The following is a 17283-nucleotide window of genomic DNA, read 5'->3' as shown; positions in this document are numbered from 1 at the left end:
TAACTATATTATTTACCTATCCTAATCGGATCAGGATAAATGCTTGGACACACCAGATTGTTTCAGCAATAATATGTCATTGACTTGATAGTATGGAGTATTATCTGAAGTGTTATGGAATTATTTACACTGTCTTGATCGAGCATTCCAATTGGCTTTGACTTGGGCAGATTATATCGGTGTCCTTACTATGGCGGGCTCCCCCATTTATCGGTCATGTTCAAAATGTTTAATTAATGGTAGTTTATATTGCTTTGGGCTTTGGTTATTATGACAGCTGCCTTGTCTCTTCATACACATCAACTTACACACCCCTATGCATTCTCTATGCATTATAGGATATATAACAAGAGTTTAAATTCTCTCTTGGAACAAACATAAAATAAATGTTACTACAAAGACAGATTCTAAACTTAGAATATAGAATAACAAAGTGCTTATAGGAGGAGTTATAAACTGAGATTACATATATAATAGTAAATTTTGAACCTTAAAATATTCTATAAATGTAATCAAAATCTTAACATTTGAGACCGATTTAGTTCCTTTAACATCAGTGTAGCATGGCTTGTTCCCCCTCCCAAACCTCAAAGTACCTGTCCCTTAGATGTCCCCGCACTGGGTACTTGTGTACCCAAGCACCCCCACCTTTGCCACTCCGCAACTATGTTGCTACTGGGATGGGTACTTGGATTTCTATTTTATTTTTTATTTTTTATTGTTACTATTGGGTATGTAATATGTTACTATGTTGAATGTTCAATTGTTTTAGTTCATGTTGCAATTTTGCTATGCTCAAGTATTTTAATTTGGTATGTTTTGCTGAAACTTTATTTCATAACAAGAATTTTAAGTTCTCTATATATACCATACAACACCTCTCCCTACCCCATCCTCCCCATGCTGCCATTCCCCCGTTGTCCTAGAAATAAGGCCCATTTTCCCCCATCCTAGAAATTTGTCCCGACATCCTGATGTACCCCAGTACTAGTGTAACATTGTTTAGCATTGATGTCAATTGCGAAAGTCTTTTTTGTTCTTTTGGTAGGGGCAAATTACCACAAGAGAAGTCTTTGTTAGAGTAAATAATTAATTATTAATTATTTATTGTATTTACCTAAGCTTACTTAGGTAAATGCATTTATTAGTTGTAGTCCAGGAGTTTGTTATAAGTTGTTGACAATACGGGAGTTTGTTCTTTCCTAAGTCATATTTATCCTCTCACCTTGTTCGAGGATTTTTCACCTCATGTGGATGTATGCTTAGTTGTCACACTTATCTCCTAGCGTCTTCTAGCTTGTTCTAGGAGATTCCTTGAGCTCTTTATATTCGAGCTCCCTCTTTGTATTTCATATCATAACATCTCATTCTTGCATATTGTAAATAAATATTTTTCTTGTGTTTGCATATTTTATCTCTCATGTCCGTTTAGGGTTTTTCCCTTGCTCCACGCTCTTCTCTCCTTGGCTTCCCTTTGACAGGTTTTCACATGCAGGTGATTTTGGGCGTCTTCGGAGTTGGATTTCATCAACTCCAACAGTCTCTTGTCCCCCACCCTGTTTTCCCCATAAAACCCCTTTCAAGAAACTTGGTACAACATAAAATCCTTTCTATAAGAAATAATACAATTGTCCATAGATATAAAATTCATTGACTTAGAATTTTTTTACAAAAACAAATGAATTCATAGATATAAAATTTAGTAATTTGCAAAGGCCGTTTACAAAAAAGAAAAAACCATGAATTCATTAAAGAACATAAATTTTCATACAAAATATAGTCACAAAATATATGCAACAAGTCTAAATCATTTGGGAAATATCTTCTATTAGTTTTGTTTAAAAATGGACAAGAACAAGTAGATTTTCAGAATCCATGAGATATATGTAGTTTGTTGTTTCTAGATTCAATTGTGTAAAAGTTTTTGCATCAATGTATCCATCATCAAGATGAACATGAAAGATTGCATAAGGAGTATTATAACAGGTGAATGCAAAAATCAATTATATGACACTAATCTCATAATAGATTTGAATAAAACGCAGACAATGTTGTAAAAACTTCATGGCTGGAATCCAAAGATAATTGATATTATGGTCAAGTCATGGAGAGATGGGAAGGTGAAGATTGATGGGATCGACTTCTAGGTCAATGAAGGGGTCATCGCCAAGGTCATTAACTCCCCCAATTAGGGCATAAAATTCTTTAGGGATAAGAAAATATCCTTGAATGCAGTGAAAGACTTTGCAAAGGACACGAAGGAGATGAAGGATCTAGTGAAGACTGGTGCCTACTATAGGCCCGCATCTATTAAGAAATTGTGGAGGTTTGTCTTAAGGGCAATTATATCCTACATTACGCTTGACACAAGGTTCGACAGGATTCAAACCCACCATTTCGTTAGCCTAAACCATTTCAGGTTTCGAACAAAAATTTCCATCCCTTTCTACCTGTTTTTCTGTGCAAATAAGAGTATTATGGATTATAAGAAGAAAGCGTACGCTAATCCAGCCTTCCATGAGGGTTTGTTATTACTCATATAGGAGCATTTTAAAGCTCAAACTCGGGGAAGGGTTATTGGCCAAAAGGCAATTTCTTCTAAGGAGATAGAGAGCTTCTACCTCCCTTCGAATACGAAGGATAGTGTTTGTCTGCACTCGGATGACAAAGAGGAGGTGGCTAAAATCATGAAGGATATGGGTAGGAAGAAGAAAAAGAAGCCAGAGAAAGGAATAGAGAGAAGGATAAAGTAGGAGGAAAACTCAGAGGAGGATTATAATGATGAGGAAGAGGGGATGGATATGGATAAGGAGGGCAATGTGAGAGAGGAGGGCACTAGTAAGGCTCGGGTAAGCAGGAAGGATGATAGCTTGGTCAAAAGGAAAAGGGGTGGTGAGAAGGATGCTGAGAAGGTACTTGGTAAGGGTAAGGAAAGCACTATCAAAGCTCTAGAAGAGAGAAAAGAGGAAGAGGGCTTGGCTAATACCATTGTTACTCTTGACGCAAAGGGAAGGAAAACTACATGGAGGAACTTTCATGCCAGCATTGTGAAAATGGGTCTAGTTAGAGAACATGTCCACCCAGAGGTTTTGGAGGGAAGGGATGGCAAAAGTTAGTTGGAAGAGCTCATTGACCTGGCTTTGGTGATTCTTAGTGACAACGCACAAGAAATGGGGTTGAACCTCCTTAACAATACCCACAACAGTTTGGTTGACAATTTTCGGTCCATTAAATTGAAGAGATTAAGTTCAAGATGCAGGGGCAGGAAAGCAGGAAAGGCTAGAAGGGGGGGACGGGAATGTTAGAATTAGCAAGCTGGATGCAAGGGTTTCTGAGATTGAAAAAAGAGTGGAAAGGATGGAGAGCTCTCTCCATAGCTCGGCTAACCAGAGCCTTAACATAATAAAAGATCTTAATGATAACATCATTCAGCTGCACTCAATGATGGAGGAAAGCAAAAAGGGGAAGAAGGAAAAGGACAAAGAGGAAACTAGGGTGGCTAATGAGGATGACCCTTTGCAGGGTAAGAGCCACAAGCAAAAGGAGGAGAGCGGAAAAGAGGAAGAGGGAAGAGGAGGTCTCTCCAAATGATAGCCAATCGAAGACCGACAAGGTTGAGGCCATGGGAGAGCTAGAGCTCAAGAAAGTGAAGCTGGCTAAAGAATTGGTACCCTAATCGTTTTTCTTGGTTTTTTGTTTGTTCCCTAGCTTTTGGCAATATGTTTTTTGTTTATGTCTAATGGCCAGGTATGGTCTGTTGTTTTTTCTGTTGCTTGGTTGTTAGACCTGAACTTTTAGTATTTTGTAGTTAATTGGTGGGTTTCAAGAACCTTTGTAAAAAACCTATTTTACTTAATCAAAAACATGCAAATACGAAATCCAATAATATACTAATCTCATTAATTTCTTCTTCATAGAATAAATCATTTTTTATAATTGGGGTCTTGCACTTTGCAATTGATTGTGACTCCAATTTGAAACTAGACGGCAGTGACTCTTCCTTAGAATGACCATCATCCTCACCTACAATATCGTTCAATTCAATTCCTTCTCTTTTTGTTTCATCCTCTTTAGTTTTTCTCTCAAAATTAGGAATCTCATCTCTTGTGAGCATTCTCTATATAGATCAATGTTGTCGAAGTCAATTGCCTCATGGTTGAAGGCTAAAAATGTATTCATGGAGATAAGGGAATTGATTTTGTGTTGATTTGTTGTACTTATTCTTGTGAATGACATCAATTAAACTCAAGTTGTGCTCACATCTAGAATTGATACAAGATGGAGCAATATTTTGGTGGGCTAACAATTGAGGATGTGGCGTTTATGTCCTTCAAGTTTTCCTCCAAGTTAGTTGCAAAGTAGAAATTGTAACAAGGCTAGATAATTAGCTTCAATAGTCCAAAATTGTGTTTTGTACTTGATGCACAACAAATTGTAGCAAAAATAACATAATTACACAAAAGAGAAATTATTGTATAGAAGCATAGAGAATAATTAAGAGAATACAAAAGTCCATTTTGATTATCAATTTCTCATAACTTAAGATGAAAAATGAAATTTTTTTTGAAGCCATCACAAGTTTGTCCACAAGCAATAATTGCACACTTTAAAAATTTGAAGTGAAAATGAAGATGAAATTTTTGTTTCTAGATTCTTGGTCTGTTCTCTCTTATATGGCTAGTACCAAAGGGAAGTTTGAATCATAGTTCACAGATGGTCACAAAGGACTATTTTTGACTTACGAAGACATGAAAGTTTTGAACTTTTGTAGTTGACATTAAGAAACACTCTAGTAGGTTTGAGGGGTACATTTTATACATTAATTTTTAAAACACAAAACAATGATTATAAAGCTGAAAAGATTTTTTTGGAGTGTGAAATCCATATTTTTGACACAAAATATGAGTCAAGGGCTTAAAATCATTGACTACTTACTAAAAAACTCATAAAAAATCATCATGTTAATTTTCGAAAGAAAACTAAGATAGATCTAGGAAAAGTAGTTTTTAATTTTTTTGGCAAGTACTTAGTAATTTTCGTACATTGCTAAAATGCTTTGAATGCTTGTATTGTAGTGAATCTCCAATAATTAGATCTTTTGAGCTATTCCTTAGGTTTTGTCCTCTCAATGCATTTTATAAGGCCCTTCATAGCCTCTCCGTTGGTCCTAAATATGCTTGTGTATGAAACAATTGGGGTTGAGGTAGTATATTATTGAATAAATGGGATGGTGAAGTTGATTGTTTCACTCTCAATTAATAATGTTGTTAGTATTATGTGTTAAGTATTGCATTGATTGCAAAAACAATTACAACACCCTCTTCGGTTCTCTCTCTCACCCATTGTATATTTCACCTTCTTTAACATAAGGACAAAGGAAACAAATCTCCAGACAACTCTCCCTCTTCTAGGTACATTTCTGATATCTCTCTCTTAATGTATTACTCTCCCCCTATCGGGGGCATCTTTCCCTCTTTCAAACGTCTAAAAGCTTTTTTGTGACCAAGAAACCACAAGCTTCTTAATCTCCCTTGAGAGTAGCCACAACATCAATCTAGGATACAAATGATAGGCTTTAAATATCTGCTTGGAAAAATGCACCATTTTATATTAATTTTGAAGTTGGAAGGGCAATATCTACAATCTGATCTTTTTGTAGGCGCATGCTCTAATCTGAGCTCTCTCCACCATCTTCTCTCTTAGGAAGTGATATTGGATACAATTTTTTTTGGTTCCGGATGCATCTTTTGAAATGTTGACTACACTTTTATCATCACATGTAAGTCGAATTGTGCCTCATACGCACCTTGATATCTCTTAGGGTTTACTTTATTTACATCACCTATGTAAAACAAGTTGTTTCATCAATATATTCTAATTTTGTTGTTGATCAATGATAATGGTGTTGAATTAACAATAATAGATTTCCACAATCTATGATGTTACTACAATGCTTCTTGATAAGATTGTGTATTAGTTTTTCAGCATCAGTTGTATCCTAGAAGCATAGTGGTAATGACATCGATGTTGCTTCTTACCTGTGATGATACTGCCTTGGATTAGCTTGATAACATAAAACAAACTAACAACATGATAAAAATTAGGTCTTGAAATAGTTAATTGTAGACCTATTAGTAGTGTTGATCCACATTTGGAGATTTCTATCCTTGTGTAAATGACAACCAATAACTTGAGAGGTACTAATTGTAATGTCCCCTGCTAGAACATTAAATAATTTAATTATATATTTTTGGTTAGACTTTTGTAGACCAAAATCTCTATATATCTTTGAGTTTTTGTTTTATATTTCTCCATATTGAATGAACATCTCTCAATTTTAATATTCTATATAGATAGTTTTTCTTCTAGGAATCGTGTATTTTCATAAACATAATTATATTATATTAATAAGGATATAATTTTATTAGTTATATATTAGTAACATAACATATATTATTTTGATAATAATATAAATTATATTTAATAAATATCATTATTAATATTCATAAAATTATTTTTTATACTATTGGATAATATATTTACTATATAATATTAATAATACATTTAATTCTCATATTTTCAAAGTACTATATTATGCAATATTTAGTATGATTATAATAAATCATAAGTTCATAACTATATTATTATTTATATTACCATTATTTTATTGATTTATTATTTATTTATATTTTATTTGGCGGGGATATCATAGTCCTCCCCTCTCAGAGTTTGCTTGTCCTCGAGAAAAAAAATTCATTTATATTATTATATATAAACTTTTCTTGTAGAACCATCAAACAAAGCATATAATTGGATGCAAGAGGGTTTTTAGTATGCATGAAGACACAACATACATGAAGTAGACATATGGACACATGAAAACACAAAGCAGACACGTGAAAACATGAAGTAGACACATGAATGCATTAAACACAAGGCAAACACAATGTAGACACATAATACTTGCATTCTTGATTAATGCCTTAAAGTTCACTAGTCAACAAGATGATTTACAAATTTTACTTGTTCAATAGAGTCCTGCAACCACAAGTGATCATTATTATGTATGTGTATGTGAAAGTTCAAGAAAATGCGAGTTAGATAATTTATTCCAAGCCAATCCCATACTTCCACAGGAAGTGGCTTACTTAGGGGGATGCTTGTTTTGTTTTGCAATTATTATCATTCTTTAATCGAGAACACTTAGGATGTAAATAGATTGCTTAGGCACTAAACTCAATGGTCTTCCTCAAAGTTTCTATGGATCCAAGCCCACAATCCCATCTTGAAATGACCTCAAGGCAACTTGATCCCATCTTGGTCAAAGCTCAAGGCAACAATAGGGACATTGATCCTACCCATCTTGGAATAACCGATTGGTTGGACTAGCCTGAATACACCTTTTTACTTTCTCCTAAGGCTACCTTTATAGGTAAGTAATAAACTCTATGTGAATTAAAAAGGTCATGTTATTCTGATTATAACTCTGGTCTAGAAGGAATGCTAGGATGCAATAGGTTGCTTTGACACCAAACTCAACGATCTTCCTTAAGGTTTCTGTGGATCCAAGCCCTTGATCCCATCTTGGAATGACCTCATGGCAACTTGAGCCCATCTTGGTCAAACCTCAAGGCAACTATAGGGATGCTGATCCTACCCATCTCGGAATAACCTGTTGGCTGGATTTATATAGGCCTTCCACATATTGTATCACTACCTATTCCTTCTAGCCTGGATTTTACAATAGGACTGAGCATGAATATTATTTAAATAAATTGATCAATAAATGATATACTTACCTCAAGGATGCCTAAATCTTAACAGAGTTCTTCCTTCTATGCTGGTGGTGTCATTTATGTCTGATTGTATCAGACAGAGATTTCAGAATGGTACTTATTACATGCTTACCAAGTTGCCAACTCCTCGTATCTGTATCAACTTCTCAAATGAAGGCCACACCTTGTTCAGCAATTTCAGAGGAAGTAGCTAATGGTATGATATTATCCCCTTTATAGCACCTTTTGGGAATTTTCACCGAATAGATGCCCAATGCAGTAAGAACCTCTTCGACAAAGTGAAGCAGCCAATCATGAAGTTCTTTAGTTCAAAATGCACAATCTTGCACTCATGAATCAAAGACCAAGCTTAGAAATGTGAACCCGGATTTGATGCTCCCAACTAAATTGAAATGCTATAATAGTGTGGCAAGTAGGAAGATAGATGATTACGGAGCCATCAGATCAGTTCCACATTGAACTGGAAAAGGCTGAAAGTCTGGAATGTTCAAATCTGAGCACATTTCTTGACCACTACTACTTGATGAAGTTTAGCTGTCTCCAAATACATGCTCAGAACTTTGTATTGACCCCTGATGCCACAGATAAGAATGTTCATAGCAAGTAGAAGAAATCAAAATAAACAGAAAATGTCTCAGCAACCTCACGGTAATACATGGCTTATTGTTTGTACACATCACTGTAGGTACCAATACTCCAAGATGACTGTTGTACTTCAAGATTCTTCTGCTGCCTTTCCCAATAATCCTCTAATGCTGAGTTTGTAGTTTTAGTGGCCTCTTCTATTTCCTCTGTCTTTTCTCGTTACCGTTCTTGCTTTGGATGTCTGGCTTTATTCCCGGCTGCTGAAGGGAAACACCAGAGGAGGACCCATTTTATATCATTGTTTGATATTACATGAGATTATTCTATATTCCGTCTATCCACTTTTGGCAGGTAAATGTCATACAATTACAAGTACCAACTCTGCTATAAATTCTGTCCATTCATTTCTTTTATCAATGGTTGTCATTATCAATTTGCTCAATAATGGATGGTTATGTATTTTTTATTTATTTATTTGACAATTACCCTCTCTTTGCATTTGTCGTCTCTTCATGTTATTAGTCGCTGTTATAAAACACATTAGTTTGGTTTTTGGTCAGGTCATTTAGAGTATATCACTCTGACCCAGGAAATTACATTTATGACAATATCAAGTCTTGGTTTAGAAATACAAGGCAGATGCAACCCTTAAAGGATGCCATGACAGAATTCTAATTTCCAACTCAAGCAACTAATACATAGTCCAATCTATATTTGTGTTGCAAACTTCAAAGAGATGCCATGAGTTATATGCTACCTTATCTCTGCTGCTTATATTATTTTTTATCACAATAATAATGTTGCCTGATAAACTTCCTGAAGGTAATTGTCAATTTCAAAATGGCATTTTAATTTAATGTGGGTTTCCACACGTCTTTGCCCACAACAAATTCTTTTTGAACCACCACCTCATGTAGACTTTTATGTCTACAGTATTGACACAAACTCAGATGGGAATCCAAATCGTCTCAGAATGAGTGACTAAACTGCTTTCTCTCATAAATGGCTTTGAACTTAGACAGTTCTTTAATCATTTTCCTTGTGAATGTTAGGACGGCTTTGGGAGAGTGTTCACAACACTCAAATATTGGTGTTCCTAGATGGCACAAAGTGTTATGGGAGGCTTATTTCAGGGATCCCATTATAATATCCGCCTTTTCCAAATGAAAAAAAATGTTGACTCGTTTGGTTTATTTATGTAAATTAAACCCTGGCAATATTAATTTCATTCTCGAAAACTCTGACATTCTCCGGCAGTAGCAAATAAGCTTGAAAATTTTCCATTACTTTTCCTTGAATTTTGGTGAAATTTGAATGTATTTCTTAAACTTTTTTATTCAGTGCCAGTAATAATCTGATGTTCAACCTTTCTTGTGAGTACCGTAGTCTTTAATATAAGCTGGAATTTGTTCTAGATAAAATTCTGATACAAGATGTGGCAGGTTTGAAGCTCTGATACCATTTGTATTGCCCCCTACTGAAACATAAAATAATTTAATTATATATTTTCATCTCTTTGATATACTTAGTCTAAGAATTTAAAATACCATCATCCAATTGAGTAACTTGAAGACTAAGAAAAAGTGACAATTAACCAATCACTGACATCTCAAGATTGTTCTACATATCTTCTGCAAATCTCTTACATACCTTTTCATCTCCTTCAAAAATGATTTCATCAAATATACACAACTATCAATATTTGTTCACCTTCAACTTTGAAACTAAAAATTACTATATGTTAAAGGTTTTGTACTGCTTTCTTTTTTTCTTCTCAAGGATTGAAAGACACTAACAATCCATCTTGAATAATTAGCCATCTATAGAATTAGCTTCAACAACAGCTAGATCCAGAGGGAAGTTGTGAGAATAACTGTTGTGCATAGCTTCCATACCAAGGATAGCATGATTAATGATACCTGGCGAGTGTTAAGTACACAACCTTGACTGTGAACAACAAATTGATTGAAATTGAATCCATTTAAGTTGAAAGCCATAGTGCTGATGCCCAAAGCAGTAAATCAGATGTACCTTAATTTAACTCTTGTTGCAGTAGATACCTGTCCAACCTTGGGTACTGAGGTTTGGGAGCTTGCTTGAATCCATAAAGAATATTCTCAAGAGTGTAGAGCATATCTGGATCATCTAACAGTTGAGAACTATCCGATTTTGGAACACCCACTTTGTTCCTATCACATTCTCGTCCACTGGTCTTCACACTAATTCCCATGTCTGTTTCTTTTCAATCTAATTCTGTTCTTCTATACCTTTCATACTTTTCATCCATACCTTTCACACTTTCATCCATCAATACTGTTCTTATTATAAATTTATCTTAGCTATACCTTTCCTTCATCCATCACTTTTGCTAGCTTCCGGAAAGGTCTTTAGTTAAACTTGGATAAGAAACAAAATTTTGCTTGTTCACTTGCCTTGGAAAGTTTTTCCAGGACTAAAATCCTTTATCCTTATCTCTAATGATTTGATCTTCTGAATGATTTTTCAGAACATACTTTGTTGGTGTCTCAGGTGCTTGTTTTAACTCCTGCATCTTATTATTCTTTGTCTTCATCATCTTTTTCTTTTGTAGTGCATGAAGCGTCTTCAATCTCACAAATCTAAGGTTTTGAAGCAACCTGATCTTCTTTTGCTCTAACATTTGATCTTTCCACAATCCTTTTGAGTCTCTTGTTATAACATCAGTATCTCTTGTTGCTTGTAGAGATACCAACAACTGTTATAACAACTACATTCTATTATAACAAATCTAAGGTTTTGAAGCAGCTTGATCTACTTTTTCTCTAACATTTGATCTTTGCACAATCCTTTCGAGTCTCTTGTTATAACATTGGTATCCCTTGCTGCTTGTTATAACAACTCCATTCTGTTGCAGATGTAGATGCAGTCAATTGTCTCCTACTACCATGTTCTTCACAAAATCTTTCATTTATCCAGCTCTATTAGGATCGTAAACATTTGATCCGAGGTTCTACTTCATTCTCAACCATAGATCTGAGCGCTTTAAATCTATCTAGGACTTTGTGATCTTTATTTTGAGAGAGTTACTCATGTCATTCTAGGGTAATCACAATGAGCTCCAAAGCTTTTGTAGTAGAAGACGGCTTACTCTTGAATCTGGTTCTCGTCTGCTTCTCCAATTGTCATTCCTTTCAAACTTTATTAGCAGGCTTGATAATCTCTCACTGCTTGAATAGAACTTATCTTCACTATGTTGCCAAAGTTGATGTGTCCCATTTTGCCATAACCAACAATCATTTCTTTGCACCATCATATAACTGTTTCTTTCGTTCTCCTTTTGGGTTATAGTCACCTTTTTTGATCTCACATCTGGAACCATGAAGGTAAGCTTGTAACTTTGATGTGCACATTTGACTGACACAGCAGATTATGCTTTAAACACATAATAACCATCCTCTATCTTATCATTAATGGATATAGTTCCTTTACCATAGATTGGGGCAGCCTCTTCACCACCAAACTTAACATATTTACCCTCAAATTCTTGATTTTTCTATTATTAGTCACATGATTTGAGCATCCACTATCAATCACCAAATCTCTTGGTTCTTTTGCATGTAGGTCAGTCTGCATTTTCATTGATACTTACAGTATCATCTTCTTTTAATGCTAAAAACAGAGTTTCATAATCTGAATCATCAATTCAAGTCAACGACTTTCTTTTGAAAGAAGCTTCTTTTAGGCTGATAAGTAGGAGATAATTTCCACAGCAAGTCAAATTGTGATATTGCATTCAGGATTTAACTGTGTGATTTTTGAGTCAAACTCATCGACCCATGCTTCATGAGTAGTGATAAAACATGAATCTATCTCTCATGAGAATAAATGGAACACTAAGCACTCATTAGATCTAGGTGATGCTCACAGGGGTGAAGCACTAGGACTTCCCAGGATGTCACCCATCCCAGTACTACTCCAGCCTAAGCACACTTAACTACGGAGTTTCCTCCATGGTTAAACCCAAAGCTTGCAACCCCATTTGCAAAACCTTCACCAAATGTTGTGCCTTATGAACCATTCATTCAAAAGCCCCTTAAGATCATCAATTGATAAGTAGGAGATAATTTCTACAGCAAGTCAAATTGTGATATTGCTTTCAAGATTTAATTGTGTGATTTTTGAGTCAAACTCATTGACCCATGTTTCATGAGTAGTGATTCAACATGAATCCATCTCTCATGAGAATAAATAGAACACTAAGCACTCACTGGATCTAGGTGATGCTCACAGGGGTGAGCATAGGGGATCTCTGTACTTAAGCATGCTCAGGCTGGAGTAGTACTGGGATGGGTGACCTCCTGGGAAGTCTCGGTGCTTCACCCTTGTGAGCATCACCTAGATCCAATGAGTGCTTAGTGTTTCATTTATTCTCATGAGAGATGGATTCATGTTGAATCACTACTCATGAAACATGGGTCAATTGTTTATCGTACTGGTAAAGAATTCAACACATACAGACAATGGAACACGAACACGAACAACAGAATTATATTTGCATATGCCAGACATACATTATGCTTCATAAGATGAGTAATAGAAGATGATTTACAATGATCCTAGACGGGATATAAATACTATCCACCGAACCTTCTCAGAGGAGTCCGTCGGCCACAAACATTATGTCCGCTACAAACTATTTACCCGTCGGCTACAAAATACAAAACACCGACGACAATCATTCCGTTGGCTACAAAAACATCGCCGGGACCCATCTAGTCGGCTGACATCAATGAGTTTGACTCAAAAATCACACAGTTAATACCTGAAAGCAATATCACAATTTGACTTGTGGTGGAAATTATCTTTTACTTATCAATTAATGATCTTAAGGAGCTTTCGAATGAATGGTTCATAAGGCACAACGCTTGGTGAAGGTTTTGCAAATGGGGTTGCAAGCTTCGGGTTTAACCATGGAGGAAACTCCATAGTTAAATGCGCTCAAGTTGGAGTAGTATTGAGATGGGTGACCTCCTAGGAAGTCCTAGTGCTTCACCCCTGTGAGCATCACCTAGATCAAATGAGTGCTCAGTGTTCCATTTATTCTCATGAGAGATGGATTCATGTTGAATCACTACTCATGAAACATGGGTCAATGAGTTTGACTCAAAAATCACACAAATAAATCCTGAAAGTAATATCACAATTTGAGTTGCTGTGGAAATTATCTCCTACTTATCAATTGATGATCTTAAGGGGCTTTCAAATGAATGGTTCATAAGGCACAACACTTGGTGAAGGTTTTGCAAATGGGATTGCAAGCTTTGGGTTTAACCATAGAGGAAACCTCATAGTTAAGTGCGCTCAGGTTGGAGTAGTAGTGGGATGGGTGACCTCCCGTGAAGTCTCAGTGCTTCACCCCTGTGAGCATCACCTAGATCCAATGAGTGCTTAGTGTTCCATTTATTCTCATGAGAGATGGATTCATGTTGAATCACTACTCATGAAACATGGGTCAATGATTTTGACTCAAAAATCACACAGTTTAATCCTGAAAGCACTATCACAATTTCACTTGCTGTGGAAAATTATCTCCTACTTATCAATTGATGATCTTAAGGGGCTTTCGAATGAATGGTTCATAAGGCACCAACTTGGTGAAGGTTTTGAAAATGGGGTTGCAAGCGTTGGGTTTAACCATGGAGGGAAACTCCGTAGTTAAGTGCGCTTAGGCTGCAGTAATACTGGGATGGGTGACCTCTCGGGAAGTCTCAGTGCTTCACCCCTGTGAGCATCACCTAGATCAAATGAGTGCTTAGTGTTTCATTTATCCTCATGAGAGATGGATTCATGTTGAATCACTACTCATGAAACATGGGTCGATGAGTTTGAGTCAAAAATCACACAGTTAAATCTTGAAAGCAATATCACAATTTGACTTGCTGTGGAAATTATCTCCTATTTACCAATTGATGATCTTAAGGGGCTTTTGAATGAATGGTTCATAAGGCACAACACTTGGTGAAGGTTTTGTAAATGGGGTTGCAAGCTTTCGGTTTAACCATGGAGGAAACTTAGTAGTTAAGCGCGTTCAAGGTGGAGTAGTACTGGGATGGGTGACCTCCTAAGAAGTCCCAATGTTTCACCCCTGTGAGCATCACCTAGATCCAATGAGTGCTCAGTATTCCATTTATTCTCATGAGAGATGGATTCATGTTGAATCACTACTCATGAAACATGGGTCAATGAGTTTGACTCAAAAATCACACAGTTAAATCATGAAAGCAATATCACAATTTGACTTGCTATGGAAATGATCTCCTACTTATCAATTGATGATCTTAAGGGGCTTTCAAATGAATGGTTCATAAGGCACAACACTTGGTGAAGGTTTTGCAAATGGGGTTGCAAGCTCTAGGTTTAACCATGGAGGAAACTCTGTAGTTAAGCATGCTCGGGCTAGAGTAGTACTAAGATGGGTGACCTCCCAAGAAGTCCCGGTGCTTCACCCCTGTGAGCATCACCTAGATCCAATGAGTGCTTAGTGCTCCATTTATTCTCATTAGAGATGCATTCATGTTGAATCACTACTCATGAAACATGGGTTAATGAGTTTCACTCAAAAATCACACATTTAAATCCTGAAAGCAACATCACAATTCTTTTAGGCTTCTCTCTATCATATACAATTGTTTTTTATTAACTCTTCTAAGACTATCCCTTTTTATGTTATCATCACTTGGCCTTCTGTAATTATCTTCTTTGGGAGCGCATCTAGCAGCATAATGGCCTCTTCTCCCACAATAGAAACTTTTAAAGACAACATTTTTTTTCTTTCTGAACTTTTCGTTAGTCTTCTCACAAAGTTTTCTTCAATATCATCTGGATCATTATTTGTACTTCAGGTTCTACACCTTGACTTGCTTGATCTTCACATCTTCATATATATTGCTTTTCCTTAACTTTTGAAATATCCTTTGTAGACTTGCAGGGTCTCACGATCAGAAGTTCTGAATCACTCAAACCACTTATGAGTGCATTTCTTGCCTTGCCATTGTTCTCATTTAACCTGATCTTATCCAGAGTTGAAGGAGCAGAAGCAGGGTAGTATAATTTTTTGCAACAAACTCCCATATTTCAAATGATAAGAGTTGAAATATGATCCTATCCACAACTTTCAGAAAGCATAGTTTGTGCCATCAAACTTTGGTGCTCTGTAACACATATTTCAAATGATAAGAATTGAAATATGATCCAGTCCACATCTTTCAGAAAGCATAGTTTGTGCCATCAAACTTTGGTACTCTGTAACCACCTTCTTGCCATCCCGGACCTTCCTTAAGCAGTTAAGTTTCTCATAAAGAAACCAAGCTTTGAACACCCTAACATATTCCCATATTTCAAATGACCTTCCTTAAGCAGTTAAGTTTATCCTAAAGGATTCAAGCTTTGAACACCCTAACATATTACCATATTCCAAATGATAGAGAGTTCAAATATGATTCTATCTGCATCTTCGCCATTAAACTTTGGTACTTGGTAACCTCCTTGCCTTCTGGAAACTTCCTTAAGTTGTTAAGCTTCTCCTAAAGGAACCAAGGTCTGACACCAGTTATTGAACACACCACAAGACTAAGAGGGAATAGAGCTAAATTAGTTCTGAACATAAACTCAACTGTTTTGAAATATGAAACCACATCAATTAACTTTAACAAACTTAACATCAAAGAAAGAGCAATGAACAACATGCACGTGAACACCAGATTTTTACTTGGAAAATTCAATATGGGAGAAAACCACAGTGGGAAACAACTCATTGCAAATAACTCAACACAGATCTTCACAGGCCACAATAAGACACATAACGATATCTTAACCTCCAACACAAGTTTGGGCCAAATCCATATGATCCAAAAAAAAAACCAAATTGTCTGAACTTCTCTTGCAGAGAAAACCCATGCATCAATAAGCCTTTGACTCAATGTATTTGATGATGGCACACATCAAGGACTTTTCATTCAACTTATTTTGCTTCTACTTTGCAATGTGCATATATTCTGCGCATATTTCTTTCTATGGCAAATTTTGATACTTTTTGGGGCTCCTTTGTTGCCGTGGATTTCTATGTGGTATTATGTATGCAGGGATAGATTCTCTTTTCCGAGTAATCGGTGGCAAACTTGATATTGCTTCTCTATCTCTATTACCTGATGTATTTTGCTTTGTATTCTAAAAAGGCTTGGTTTGGATATTTCCAGGTGTAAACCTGTCATTGTTATCTAAGGTGATGTCTTCAAGGCTTGCGCGGGGAACATATAATGGTGGATTGCTATCAACAGAAGCTGGAACATTGGCTCGTGTGGTGGCAGATGTCACCATTACATTGGGAGGATATCTAGGGCGGGGTCAACTTCTCAATGCAACACTCCTTCCTACATTGATCGTTGGAGTTCTTTCGCTTTATGCAACTGCTTCCACTTACAATTCATTATTCTAGCTTTTTTTTTTCTTTGGATTAATCTTTGGTCTCTCCGGTCCAACTGGCTGTAGAGCTTGTACAATAAGAATTCCTCCTTTATGCAACTGTGTAAATCATGCATTGCATAATAAATAGTTAATTTCAACCAAGGGAAGTTTCCCTGGATAAATTTCCAAATGAATTCTATGAAGATCAAGCAAAGCATTCTATGCGGCAGTTTCTTTAGTTTTTTTTTTTTTTTTCTCCTGGTCATCACTGATTAAGCATAACGTCTTTGAAGACATGCCATGTGCCCATAACCTGTTCGCTCCTATGGATTGGATGTCGTAAAGAATGTGTCCAGGGCCAGCAATTTGCACTGTTTTCATTTTAAAATAGGATAATTAAAGCCAAATGCATCTGATGTGACTTTTCTAAATGTATTAATTAATTTACAAATTAATCTAA

General features: G+C 36.0%; 1 protein-coding gene across 11 annotated transcripts in view; it reads left to right on the top strand.

Moving 5' to 3' along the window:
* Positions 1 to 17061, top strand: part of LOC149532050 (SPX domain-containing membrane protein At4g22990-like) — a 115535-nt gene extending 98474 nt beyond the window's left edge. For all 11 annotated transcript variants that reach the window (XM_089811566.1, XM_089811564.1, XM_089811561.1 and 8 more), the window contains one exon: positions 16616 to 17061. In XM_089811566.1, the coding sequence (XP_089667692.1) occupies positions 16616 to 16854 (239 nt within the window). In that variant the 3' untranslated portion in view covers positions 16855 to 17061. The remainder of the gene's footprint in view (positions 1 to 16615) is intronic.
* The last annotated feature ends 222 nt before the right edge of the window (positions 17062 to 17283 follow it).

This window comes from Cupressus sempervirens, chromosome 11 (assembly GCF_028749045.1).
Source record: "Cupressus sempervirens isolate cs-2001-9-10 chromosome 11, ASM2874904v1, whole genome shotgun sequence".
NCBI lineage: Eukaryota > Viridiplantae > Streptophyta > Pinopsida > Cupressales > Cupressaceae > Cupressus > Cupressus sempervirens.
The sequence above is the reverse complement of the archived record's forward strand: the minus strand, read 5'-3'. Positions and strand labels throughout refer to the sequence as shown.